General features: G+C 27.9%; 1 protein-coding gene across 1 annotated transcript in view; it reads left to right on the top strand.

Moving 5' to 3' along the window:
- The first annotated feature begins 299 nt into the window (after positions 1-299).
- The window catches only part of LOC145828956 (complement factor H-like), a 43,251-nt gene continuing 28,595 nt past the window's right edge, over positions 300-14,955 (top strand). The window contains exons 1-9 of the mRNA XM_082936700.1: positions 300-378; positions 9,375-9,566; positions 10,167-10,364; positions 10,886-11,089; positions 11,733-11,930; positions 12,234-12,317; positions 12,541-12,729; positions 13,570-13,767; positions 13,938-14,126. Coding sequence (XP_082792826.1) covers positions 300-378; positions 9,375-9,566; positions 10,167-10,364; positions 10,886-11,089; positions 11,733-11,930; positions 12,234-12,317; positions 12,541-12,729; positions 13,570-13,767; positions 13,938-14,126 — 1,531 coding nt within the window. The remainder of the gene's footprint in view (positions 379-9,374; positions 9,567-10,166; positions 10,365-10,885; positions 11,090-11,732; positions 11,931-12,233; positions 12,318-12,540; positions 12,730-13,569; positions 13,768-13,937; positions 14,127-14,955) is intronic.

Below are 14,955 nucleotides of genomic sequence, written 5' to 3'. Positions count from 1 at the left end.
GACGGATTCCGTGGCGCCAAGAGACCGCTGGGTGAGGCAAGGAGACGGTTCCGTAGCGCCAAGAGACCGCTGGTTGAGGCAAGGAGACGGATTCCGTGGCGCCAAGAGACCGCTGGGTGAGGCAAGGAGACGGATTCCGTAGCGCCAAGAGACCGCTGGGTGAGGCAAGGAGACGGTTCCGTAGTGCCAAGAGACCGCTGGTTGAGGCAAGGAGACGGATTCCGTGGCGCCAAGAGACCGCTGGGTGAGGCAAGGAGACGGTTCCGTAGCACCAAGAGACCGCTGGGTGAGGCAAGGAGATGGATTCCGTGGCGCCAAGAGACCGTTGGGTGAGGCGAGGAGACGGATCGGCGTGGACCGGTCAGACGACGTGGAGATGTGCAGGGGCGGAGCGAGTTCCGGCGGAGAGGAGATTTTTTGAACTTTCTACATTTTTCTGTTATTTTGAAAAACTGTACCATACTTTTATAATTTTTGTGTATTTTAAACCGGTTTATAGAATTTATAGAATTAAGTAAAGTAATACTTTTTAAACTAAAGAGGTAAAAGTCGGCGGTCGTTTTTTCGTTAATTTTTCTATATAGGGAGTTTTAAGCATTCTTACAAGTGTTAATGAATAAAAATTAATGTTTTTTTTTCGGAAAACCAAGAATAAATTTTTAAAGTACGAAGGTAAGAGGAGAAAATGTACCGCGTGAGCGGTAATTGTCTTTTTTTTACTTTCTTCTTTTTTCTCAAGCGATATAAAGTCAATAGTCTCGATTAATTGACGGTTCAGTTCTTTTAGTTTCTACTGCATTGAAGCGGTCTGAACTCAGTGCAGCTTTTTGCTGCACTTAAGTTTTAATGGTTTCAATCTTGTTGAAGTGATTTCGATTTTAGAATGTTTTTTGAGTTTGGTTTAAACATTTAGTGTTTAGTTCTTTTATTCGAGTATTGTCGTCTTTTCAAGAATTGATAATTTGGTTTATTAGTGTAATGTTGTGCAGTTTTTTATCATCTTTTCGTTTCGCAAATTCATTGTAAATATAATCATGATCACAGATTCGAACTCAGTCTAAATTAGTATAAGTAAGTCTAAATTAGTCTTTAAATCTATTAAACCTTTAGTAAATAGTAAGTAATTCATATTAGTTTATTTAAGTCAACTATAATTTAAGCGTTATCTTGGGGACTTCTTTTATACAAGTTAGAGCGCACGTTGCGTAATAAATCAGGCCCCTAAATTGTATAAGTAGATTTGTGGTTAGCGACAGTCCTGAGACCTGATTATATTAAACCCTGATAGTATTTCTACCTTTCTGATTTAAGATTATTACAAGTATGGTTGTTTGAACACATCAAATCAAAATTAATTTTTAGAATAAAATGGTATTCATTAACTAATTAACAATATTGTACATTAAATTATTAAAATATATCATGAATTTAAATGTAGAATAAAACTTAAACAAAAAAAATTAACAAGTTAAAAATAAATTTAATATTAACCATAAATTAGCGTAATAGGAATTCATAGAGAAAAATATTTTGGAAGACTGCTTACATTTAAAATCTTATTTACATAGAAAGTATGAGAATCTACAAAAATGGTCATTTTTAACAAAATGATCAAATAATAAGAATTAAAAATGAGTTTTCATGGCTGTAATTAGCTTTACTTATAAAAGTTATCGCTTGAAAATATTAAACCATATATTTTTTTTGTGGGACCTGAAAAAACTCATGCACCCCAAAATACGCTTCGTGTACTCTAAAAGTTTCATGCACCCTAAAATAAATTTTGAGTACACTAGTGTACACCTTAAAGACCACTGATTTAAAATATGTTCATACTCAAATTATTTCAGATTACGAAAATTTTTTTTTTTACGATAGACGATTTATTGAAAAACACAAAAACAGTAAATTAATCGAGTTATTTAGGATTTTTTATTAATAATGAGTTTTATTTTTTTATGTTATCATAAATAAAACTGTATATTTTTCAATAATAATAAAAAGTTGTAAATTAAATCAGTTTATATTTTTATAAATATAGATAACTATGAATGCTTTTTTTTGTTTTATTTTTAGATGTCTTAAATTTAAGAAATAAAATCTGCATTTGTCCCTGCTTCCGTCTTATTATATTAAAATTTAGAAATTATTTAGTTCCTTAGCGCCTCAAATTTTAAACGATTTCATTGGTTGACGTATTGGTTGTCAGCAGCTTAAGCTTTTTAAAAATTATTAAACCAATCATTACCTCATATATAAAGTTTTGATGTACTTAAATTTATCCACTTAATATTTTGGTAAATGATACAAGCCTTTCTTCTATATAAGTTTATAAGCTTCTGTTTATTTTATAATTGCAAACAAACTTTAAACAAAAAAGACCAAAGATACTAGGAAACATCAAAGTGGAAATACAAAGGTTGATGCTTTATTGTATTTTAAGACTTTTAAGAAAAGTTTATAAGCAAAACGTAAATATAATCTTATTTAAAAAATGATTTTTAAAAGTACAAACCATTTTGTGATTGTAAAATAAAGTTTATATTCTATGATATGATTATTAGAACTTGTTTTTTTTTTAACTTTAGCAATGAAATCTTTGTTTCTGTAATATTTGTGCTATTAGTTTTTAATATTTATTAATTGCTTTAATGAAGCATATTATGATTACTAAGTTTAACACCTTTTCTTAATTTTTTTTGACTATTTGATAATAAAATGAAGTTTAGATTCTAATGTTAATTTGTATCTTAAACAATGTAGCTAGTTATGTGGTTTTTTTTAAGTTAGAAAAACATCAGAATTCACTCTTTCTTCTGCAAAGATAAACTTTTTCTGAAGGTAAATTGAGTGAGTTTGAGCTCATCATGTGTTATTCCACCTGCCATATCTTTAAATTTATCAGCAATAAAACTTACCTTTAAATTAAAAATTAAAACTAAATCTATGTATTAACAAAAAAAGTAGAACTGTTAACAAAAAAAAAAAAAACTAATCCTAACCTTTTATCAAAAAAACCCCTGGTGACAAGTCATTTGGCAAACACTCACAAGGTTAAAATCTCAACATTAAAAACCACATGGTGTAGAAAAATCCTTAAGCTCAAATCCCCAACCAAAAGCTGCTGATGTTCTGAACAAAACAACAATAGCAACAATCCAATTATGATATCACTGCCACCAAATATATTCCACAATTAACTGTTGAAAATTTAAGTAGCAAATACCATTAAGCAGTATAAATTAAAAAAATTAACTACAAAACAACAAACTTCTAAACAAAAAAAATATATATGTATGTGGTGTTCGACTTGATAACCAAAAGGTTCCTTTGTACACCAGGTCCTTAGACCAAACTTTTTGAGTGCTTTTTTATTGTTCAATAAACAGTATAATAAAAACTAATATAATTTACTGCTAGCAATAAGTTAACACAAATCTTGATCAATATTTAAAAACTTGACAAATAATTTCTCTCATAGCAAAGTTATATTAGAAAAAGTACAACATCTCAACAGAAACTATTCTTTATATTGTTTATTGAACAAAAAGCGCTCTAAAAGTTTGGTCCAAGGACCTGGTGCACAAAAAAACCTTTCGGTTATTAATTCATACACCAGAACAGTTAAATGTCATTTCAAAGACATTAATATTATAATAAAAATTAGATAAACAACATTAAATAATTGAACTTGAATTTGTACAGAAATCAAAAGGGAAAACAAAGTATATAATTAATATGGTTAATACACAAATACACAGAAAAATAAGACAATAAAACAATATACTCAGACATATGATTAAAAGAACTCCAGTTTTACTTCTTGTGGCAAGTTGTTAGAAAACTTATATAACTACATTTTAACTCATCTTTTTTTATTTTTTTAAATTTTCTGGGCACTAGACCAAAACCTTGGACCCAAATACCAAAAGAAAATTAGGCCAAGTATTGTTCTAGGTCTTTCAGTTATTAAATTTTAATTTTTAGAAAACTTTTTATTGTGTGAGTGAAGAGAACTAGCAAGAGTAAAACTTTTATGCTCAACATCAGATCCAGTCATACTATTCTGCATCAACTTACAAACTTGCAATTTAAACACATCATTTAATTTCAGCAAACCAGTTTTCACAAACAGTGGGTTTGTTGGGGTCAAAACAGGTACACCGCAAACATACATCACTATTAATTTTTGCATAGTAACAATTTGTTTCAAATAACATTCAGCAGTACTACTTTAAGCAGATATATAGTATTGAATATGCGGTTAAAATAATCTATAATACACCATTTTAAGTGTACTCACATCCAAATAGTACCTCAATTTTGATAACACAAAACAACTTTGAGACAGCTTTGATTTGAGAGATTTTAAGTGAGCCCTCCAATTCAGTTTTCATCCAAAACCACACCTAAATATTTTATACTTTCACTCTTTTCAATATTAAATCCATTTGTATTTACTTAAAATCACATTTTTTTGATGTATTGTTAAAAAGCAAGGATTTAGTTTTAGAATAGATAATAAAAAGTTTATCAGCACACAACCATACATCAACTTTTCTCTGCTCTTCATTTATAAAACTGTTCACACAAGCAGGATCACTATGTTGGTAGCTTCAGCAGGCATAATCAGCAAACAGTCTTATATTATTCTAAGTAGAAGAAAAAACATCCTTTATTTACACAACAAACAACAAAGGACCCAAACAAGAACCTTGCGGTAAACCAAAATTCACAATTTCACGCTCAGACACAACATTATTGATACCAGTTGATTGGCTTCTATTATTTAAATAGCTTTGTGGTAAGTTTAACATAAACCCTTTAACTTAATAACCTTTCAATGAAGTATTTAAGGGCATAGGGGGGGGGGGGGGGTAAACACCCTTTTTTGGTTTTTGATCTTATTTTATATAGTTTTTACTAAGTTACAAGATGCTTTTTACAGATTTTAAAAATTCAAAATAATTTTTGAGATATAGCCGGTCAAAGTCGGAGGCAACAATAGGTTTCTTATGGGAGGCGCAAACTAAAACAGCAAAAATAGACTATTTCACTAAAAATCTATCTTCTCCTACGTTTTTTGAGATAACTACCTCAAACTTTCAGGAAACGTTCCTTGATATATTTAGAAAATTCTGTCGGAAGGAATTTTTAAAAAATTGAAAAATAAAAATTTTATAAAAAAAATAAACAAAAAAAACAGTTTTTTTTTAGTTTTTTTATTATAAATTTTTTATTTTTTAATTTTTTTAAATTCTGTTCCGACAGAATTTTCTAAATATTGCAAGGAACATTTCCTGAAAATTTGAGGTAGTTTGCTCAAAAAATGTAGGAGGAGATAGATTTTTAGTGATTTCTAGTTATTTGCCGTTTTAGTTTGCGCCTCCCATAAGGATCCTATTGTAGCCTCCGACTTTGACCGGCTATATCTGAAAAATTATTTTGAATTTTTAAAATCTGTAAAAAGCATCTTGTAGCTTAGTAAAAACTATATAAAATAAGATCAAAAACCAAAAAAGGGTGTTTACCCCCCCCTATGCCCTTAATAGACCAAGAGTATTTCATGATGGAAGGTATTGAATGCTTTTGCTAAATCTAAAAAGACAGAACAATTAACTAACTTTTTCTCACCAACCTTAGTCAACTCATCCACTATCTGATTCACAGCCAGCTCACTTGTAGTATTTTTACTAAAACCATACTGCTTTTATGCAAAACATTGTTTGACAAAAAAAATTATCCAACCTCTCACACTCTAAGGACTTAAAAATTTTTGAAAAAGGAGATAATAGGGAAGTAGGTCAATTGTTATTGACATCATTTTATTACCAGACTTTTAAATTGGTACCACTTTAGCATGTTTAAGCAACTCGGGAAATACACCATACGCTACACATTTGTTAAACAGTAACATAAATAAGGAGCAATAACTTTTGCACTTAAATTACAAATCATATACTTGGCACATCAGATTGCATACTTTTATTTGATCTCATATTCCTAATGTACATCTCAATTTCGCTATTAGTGAATTCTTTGAATACAAAATAAATACATACTGAACTAAACAAATCTCATGATTTAAATGAAAAGCATCCTCTTCTCATTTAAGAACTTGTCAGCTATATTAACAACATTTTTTTTTCATTAAATCAGTTACTCTTTTCAGGTCACTCACAATCTTACCACTCTCGTCAAGCACACCAATTATTTTACAGATTGAAGTAGATTTAGTGGAGACTATAATATTTACAACTTTCCATAATTTTTTGCTGTTACCTTTATTATACTATTTGTTTGAGATAAAATCTTTTGGCTAATTCTATATTTCTATTAAGTAAATTTCTATATTTTTTAAATGAAACAGAAATTTGTTTTTGTTTGTCTTTTATTGCAAATTTGAACATTAAGTTTTTATTATTACTTGAATTAATTATACCCTATGTTAACCACGGTTTAGCTTTTAGTTTTTGTTCTTTTTTATTCAATACTTTGATTGGAGCATGATAACAAACTGTTCTACTAAAAATAGCTTCAAACTCATTCCAGCATTTATTCACATTTTCACAATAACTACATACAACCTCATATTTTGCAATTTCGTTTTTAAGGCTATTCAAAAAGACCCTAACATCAAATGTACTAAAATTTTGAACATATTTCAGGTTAAAAGTTTTAGTTTTAGGCCTTTCACAAATAATTTTGCACACAACAGGCATATGATTAGAGACATTATAGTTCACCACACCAACATTCAGAATTTTGCAATCATAGTTAGAGTACACATTGTCAATTAATGAATTAGAAGAAAAAATCAGCAGAATGCTATGTTAGAGGGATAACAAATTGTTTTACACCTACACTAGAAATACAGTTTAAATAGTCAAGAGTCTGCAGTTTTAGCAAATTAATATTCACATCACCAATAACATAATTCTTTTTTCTCTCACTCAAAAAATCTAAAGCACAAAGAAAATTTTCATCAAAATTAACAAATACAGAACTTGGATGTCTATACACATGACCAACTATAATACATTTACTGTTTCCAAGTTTAACATTAATAATCAAAATTAATAATCATAATCAAAATTATTGACACTCTGAATAGAAAAGACAGAATTTTCACAGTCATAACAATACAATTTACAAATACCTTTCTTATGCTCACTTAGTTTTATTTTAGCACTCTCAACATGAAATCTTTTAGAACATTAAACGCAACTTGAATGTTTTTTTTAATTTTTACAAGGCAATTTACAATTATAACATAGAGTTTTTTTTTATTTCACAATTTTCACAAAAAAAAGTAAACCATTTTTACTCATTTTAACTAAGCTCTTGTTACACACAGTGGAACATTTATGATACATCCACATAAAGCAACCATCACAATACAAGTACTCATCTGAAGAAGAAAACTTTTTATAACAAATTTTACAATATTCATAATTTCCCTGCATCATTTCCCTAATTCATACTCACTCACACAGTCTTTACAATAAAAATGATCTTAAAAAAAGATCTATAAAAGTTATACTCATAATTATTTAAATCAGAACATTGGACATGTAACCATCTCTCACAACAGATAGAATCGACATTTGGGGGTTCAAATTCATTTTGACACACCCTGCAAACACATTCTAAATCAACTAAACTATCTAATTTAAGTTTTACAGAAGTCATTTAAACATATAATATTTTTTATATATTTAAAAGATAAACAAATAGCTTATTGTTAGCTCTGCAGTTTTTAAATATCTTCAACTGAGTTGATAATATTTACTTTTGACTTCTCATCCTTTCTCAACAAAACTGTGCCACTTAAGGACCATGCATATTTCCAACCTTTTTCTTTTTGAAATCTTTTAGCAAGATAATGAAGGTTTCTACTAGTTTTTGACAAATTTTCATTTAGAAAAACCCTTTCAGCCTTTATGTTAGTCAAATCAGCGTTAAATAACTTCTTTATTTCTTTCATTACTTTATTTTTTGATCTCAAGATTTGAATGTAACTAATATAGGATTATACCTCTCTTTCTTTCCTTCTTCTCTTCGTTGGTTCCAGCATCTATGGTCCTCAAGCGCCTAATTTTTCATACTTGATGTCTCTCTATTCTTGGATCTACTTTCTTTAAAACCTTCATTGCAACAATCTCAACATTTTCTTTTTCACAAGCTGGTACACCCTGTATTTCAATATTGTTGCCTTTTATCCAGTTTTTAATTTGTTCAGCTTAATTTTTGCTTGCATATTATTTTTCTGTATATCAAACATCTTTTTATTCAAACTCTCATTTTCTAATTTCACAGTTTTTACATCCTCCTTGATATTTTCATTCTCTGTCCGCAAAACATCAAGTTTTGAATACAAAAAGTCAAGTGGATGCTGCAAAGAGTCAATCACTTTCTTTTGATCAGCTAATTTATCATTAACTCCCTTCATCTGAGTAATAAGCTTACCAGTTGACTCTTTTTGCACTAAACTCAAATTCTCAATCTATTTTTCAACATAGCACTGGTAACTCTCTCCCCATATTCGTTTAATAATTCTGTTTTACTTACAAATTGCACCTGCCTTATTCAAATAGAATTTATACAGAAATTAAATGATAAAACTGAATACTCTAAAATATTTTCTGCAACTTAATATTCTTTAAGTTTGAGATATTGATGTAGAAAAAGCTAACTAAATAATTACTCAGTTATTTATCTACTAGTAGTTGCTTTTTATTTAAAAGTCTATTAAAAAAAAAGTTAAAGATTTTTTCTTTTTTTTATATTATTTTTAGTACTTTCATTAGACTACTCATAGTTTAAGATGTGTTTGAACCAAACAACATAACCGCTAAAATTTATCTAAATCAAGTTATTTAATTTAACAAGCTGACTTTTTAAATGCTTAAATTGAACTAGTGTAAGATCTTCATAAACTCTACGAAAAAAGTTCAAGTTACTAATTTCTTTAAAAACACTCTATACTGTAAAAAAAAACTTGTATCTTTATTTCTTTTACTTTTAAACTATACAACTAATCTAGGTGAAACTAAAACTATCAAGAAAGTATTTTTTTAACTTTGAATGAAGTAAATGCATTGCTCATCTTGTGGCATAATATCCATACTTTGGCAAACTTAAATAAGTTAGTTTAATATTACTATAGGTTGTTGTTTAATGTTTTTTACGAAATGAAGAATAAAATAATAGCTTATATCAATGTTTTTTATGCTACAGTTGCCTTGGTCAAATCAAAATTTATATGCTTATTTTCATCGAGAATATAAAAAAGTAGTTTTTCATTTAAAATAAATATAAATTTTGAATTTTAAATATGTTAAAATCATATTTTAATATTACAAATACTTTAGTTTGCAGTGAACCACCAAAACTTGAAAACGGGCATTATACTGGTCCAAATGTGCCCACAAACGGGTCTACATATAAGTACGAGTGTAATCAGGGGTACTACATCAACCAAAACTCTTCTGATTTGTTGAAATGTTTGGAAAACGGAACTTACGAATGGAATAAGGAATATTCGCCCGTTTGTTTAAAAATAAGTGAGTTTTTAAAAACAATATGTGTAATAAAAGTTGTTATTTGTTTAGTCAATGCACTTATAATTAAATTTACTATGTTATAAATTTAAAGTATCTTGTTTTAAATGAACTGTTTTTTCATGATTAAACCTTATGAAATGATGAACAAGGAAATATGTGTTATCAATTTTTTTTCTTATTCATTGATAACATTTATATTCATTTTTATATTGTGCTGTACTTAAATAAGAGTTAAATAGTTAAAAGTCTTGAAAATGTAATTAACATCTTTATCTGAAACAACAATACTTTTTGTAAAAAGTTGGTGTGATAAAAGTTTTTTTTATAATCTAACAAGCTCTGTAAAATAACTATTTATCTTACCTGAGTATTCTTTTCCTCAAACTTATAATATGCTCTTCTCTTCAACACGTAAAAAAAAAATCATTTTAACTTATATACTACCTATTGCATTTTAAAAATTTATCATATTGCCTATTGAGAAACTTGTTGTTTTTAATTTAGAAAACTTTATTACTATTTTGTAATTTTTTTACGTTTTGCTTAATTTTAAGTTTTATAATTTACAAATTATTTCTAAAAATTCTAGTATTTTTGCAGATTGTGGCCCGTCGCCAACAATACCAAACGCAGAAAAAACTATTAACTTAGAATATCAAGTTAATTCAGAAACAATTGAGCAAAGAGTTACTTACACTTGCAAAAATTCGTACTTTTTGGTGCCAGAGTCTGTGAGCACAACTTACAACTGTGAAAATGGTGGAGACTGGGAGAAGAATGAGTTTGAATGTTTAAAAAGTCGGTCAAATTGTTTATATTCATATATAACTTTAATTTTTCATTAATGTTGTTGCTAATTAAAATAACTAAATTGAACATGTTATAATCTATAAACACTTAAGTTTCAATAATTGTAAGTGTAAAACCTAATTGTTAAATATTATGTTTGCTTTTACTTAAGAAAATATTAAAAACTAAAAATATATAATATTTTAACCATTGATATTGAATTCCTGTTTTATATAACATAAAGTTACCTTATTTAAATTATTTAATTTTATAGTATTGTAAGTTAATAATTTTTTTGTTTATTATAAAAAAGTTAGACATAATAAAATAAGACATATTTTACGATTTTTGTGGACCGATGTTTATTGTCGAATTTATCAGGCAACTATTTCTATATTTTATTCGCACGAGGAAAAAAAACGCTCAAAATAGTTGTCCAAGGATCAGGTACACGAAGAACCTTTTGGTTATCTAGTCGTACACCAGGGATACCTTTAATTGTTTTGTATTCACAACGTTATTATATTTAGGTTGTTCTAATCTTGACGACATACGAAACGGAAAATTAAATATTCTTCACCAAAAAAGAAGCGAAGTATACGTAGATGGTGATATTTTAAGTTATACTTGTAATGATGGCTATATATTTCATAATGGAACATCAAGTGATTATGTTTACAAGTGTTTAGACAACGGATCTTACAACAATACTAGAAAACCTCTCTGCATCACAAGTTAATACACATAATGTAAAAATTTAACTTTTTCGTAATTAAAACTTGAAAATATAATATTTGCTGAAGTTTAACTTAAGCTTACATAATTTTTAAAGTACAAAAAGTATTACGGTTAAGTATAGAAACTAATTAAGTCAAACTTTCGCAATCAGTTTATAACACAGTAAAAATAGGACCTACATTTAATTATTTTTAGCTGTCAAAGCCTAACTTTGTATAGATAACTTAAAAAAAATTATACTCAGTTAATATCTAACTTAAAGAAAAAAATTGGTTTTATAAACTTGTGTTACCTTAATTTTTGCCTTAATTATATTGTTACTTGAAATTTATAAAGAAAAATTTTGTTTCTTGATCAAAAAAAAACTTTTAGTTACTTAAGTGTTTTTTTAGTTTTTTTCTAATTATTAACCAATTGATTTTTTTTACAATTCTTTTATAAACTAAAACTGACCTCTTTTGCTAAAAATTTTTAGATTGTAGAGGTTCTACAAATGTGTTCAAATGCAGTCAAAAAACAATAATTTTGTATATTTTTGTTTATTAATTTTTTTTTTAAGTTTAGAAATAAGTTTGTTATTTCAAAAATAGATGGCCTTGTTTTTTAATAATATAAAGGAACAATAAGTCATTCCTTTAGGATGTCAATCGCCACCTGTAGGAGATTACGTCACTTCAGATATAACATTCAGCCATAAAAAAGACGAGTTTTGGAGTGAAACTGAAGTTACCTACAAGTGTGCCTCTTCACACAGTTTTTTGTGGGGTGAAAACATAACGCTGACCTGTGACTATAATGGAAGCTGGGACTTTCAAAATGCCCCTAAATGTGCCCCACGTTAGTAAAAACAAAACAACTTCAAATAATAGTACAAGCAAAGAATAGACAAAAATTGTACATTTTTTGGTTTAGTTAGGAATACTAAATTTTGACAGATCTAAATTAAAAAGAAGTAAGACATAGCTTTAAAGTGTGTAGTTAGAAAATAACCTAGATAAAGTAAACATTGTTTTTTTGACTTAGCGGCCCTACTCAGCATATCTATTTCTATAAAACATAAACTGAATCCTCAAACATACTTAAAACATTCAAGTCTAACTTTATTTGCAAGTGATATGACTCATATACACGTATTTTTAGTCTGCGAAGTACCTCCATACATTCAAAACTCGTATACAACTCCAAATAAAACTGTAAGGCTTGAAAATGGAAGCATGGCAGAAAGTATAGTTGATTATAGCTGTAAACCTAATTACTATCTGGTAAACGAAAATGCAAATGTTCGATTTCGTTGTGTACTAGGAGCAACGTGGGAACCTAAAGAACTAATAAGTTGCATTAGAGGTTTAAAAAATATAGTCAATATTTTTTTTCATTAATTTTGTAATTTATATGAAAGTAGTTTAAAACACATCGACTTTAAACCAACCTAAGTTTCAACATTAAGAATGCAATGAAATACCAACCATTAAAAACGCTCAAACCCCCGAAGTTTCCAATCAAAATAAAAGAGGAGAGGTTTATTTGAAAGGTACTGAACTAGTGTACAAATGTGGCAAAAATTTTACGCCGAAAAGTTCAAAATTGACATGCGGTGAAAATGGCAAATGGACCCCAGTTTTTGAGTGCTATCCAGGTGATAAGTTTTATACTTTATAATGTATGTAATGTTTTTATGTTCTTTAATCTTAAAACTCCTTTTTATGTTATTTTTTTATTATACACTGCTACCAAAATTTTTATTTCCTTAAAGTTTGAGGTAATTAAGTAAAAAAAAGGCGGGGAAGAAGATATATTTCTTGTGATTTCTAATTATTTACTTTTTTAGTTTGGGCGTCCCATAAGGAACCTATTATAGTCTCCGACTTCGACCGGCTATATCTCAAAAATTATTTTGAGTTTGAAAAATCTGTAAAAAGCAACTTGTAGCTTAGTTTAAACTTAACAAAATAAGATTAAATTGTGAAAAAGGTGATTTACCCCCACCCCTGTGCCCTTGATGAAATTATTTTTTCACCCTATAATTAGAAAGGTTAAATTAGTGCTTTAGTTAGTTTAATTCTTTATATATATTTGGTATATTAGTTATAATTATTTATTAGATCATCAAAAGCAGTCTTTAAAAGCAGTATTTGCCTATTTTTAAGTTTATAAGAATATTTAGTAGCTATTTGTTTGTAACAAAATGAATTTAAACACTAATTTATTAGATTATTTAGATTTAAAAAAATTTCGTTGGTGTTTAAGTTTTACTCATATTAATGATTTATTTGAATATTTAAAATGTCATTTACCTTAGTTAATCAGCTCCTTTATGCATAAAAATGTTTTTAGAGTTGAGTAAAATTTTAAGGAATACAGAAATTTAGTTTTATCTACTTTTACAAAAAGATATCAATATAGTAGTTTTGTATATTGCGTTTAGATTTAAAGTGTATCTAATTTAGATTAGAATAAAAATTAAAATTCTTTTTAGACTGTGGACCATCACCAAATATAACAAATTCTGTGAAAAGTGTGGGTAAAGTTGCTAACGTTGATTCAGATACAACAGTTGAGCAAGTTGTATCTTACACTTGCGAAGATCAGTACTTTTTAGTACCAGAGTCTGAAGACACTACCCATACTTGTGTAAATGGATCTTGGGTCAACAATAAGTTCGAATGTCTGAAAAGTAAGTTAAATAATAAAAAAACTATTTGCTACTGAATTACTTTTACTATCTACGTACAAAAGTATTTTAATAAAAAATTTTAAATTTCTTTGAATTTTTGTGAATTTTATAATTGAAAAAGAAAATAACTCTTTCAAAGTGAGTTTAAAAGTTTTAACATCGATATTTAGAATGCAATGACGTACCAACTATACCAAACACTCAATCTCACACTTTCACTAATGCAATAAGAAATGGAGACTACTATTTAAGTGGAACTGAACTTGATTATTCATGCAGAGAATATTTCGTGCCAAGAGTTTCAATAATGACTTGCGGTGAAAACGGTGAATGGACCCCAACTTTTGAGTGTTATCCAGGTTTCTGAACGTAACTTAATTTTTTAGTTTACTTTCATTATTAAAATTATAATAAGTTTTCACACAATTGTAAGACAAGAGTCCTTGAATTAATTTAAATAACTTTTTACAGAAATAACTTTATAGCTTGAATATCTTATACTACTATTGCCAAATAAACTAGTGTCATTTAAACTGTTTTTGTTCTCTAATAATCAACCTAAAAGGATCGAAAATTCAAAATGACGATAAGAAAATATTTCTAAAATAATTCATTATTGTTTTTGTTAATTTGTATTAATTATTTTGACCAAAGTGATATATAATTCGTACTTGTAATTTTAAGATTCATTTAAATAGAATATATTATTGAACATATCACCAAGCATTCGATATAAAATTAATGAAATTATTTTACACCCTATTTCAAAATAATCTTAAATTACTGCTTCCCTTAGTTTAGTTTTCATATAAATTTGGTATATGAGGTACAATTATTTATTACATCATCAAAAGCAGTTTTCTAAAGCAGTATTTACCTTTTTTAAAACTTCTTACTTCAATATATAGGAAATAGTTACGACGCATTGTGACAATTTAGGCGGTACGGAGCAACATAAACTAACTTAAATGCAGTAACCTATAACACTTAAATTTTCCCTTTGTAGCTTTTTTATAACATTGACTATTTTGATACATAAAACAAAATAGAGATATCTTTAAATATTTTTCACATGCCATATGACGGTATCACGCTTCGCTCTAGTTGCATACCTTTAATTATTTTTCAAATATTCTTTAGTAAAACGGTTAAAAGTCTTAAAATTGAAGTTATTATTTTTATTTGAAA

This window comes from Thalia democratica, chromosome 2, assembly GCF_965202585.1.
Source record: "Thalia democratica chromosome 2, ktThaDemo2.hap1.1, whole genome shotgun sequence".
Taxonomy (NCBI): domain Eukaryota; kingdom Metazoa; phylum Chordata; class Thaliacea; order Salpida; family Salpidae; genus Thalia; species Thalia democratica.
This window is presented reverse-complemented; position numbering and strand designations above follow the sequence as displayed.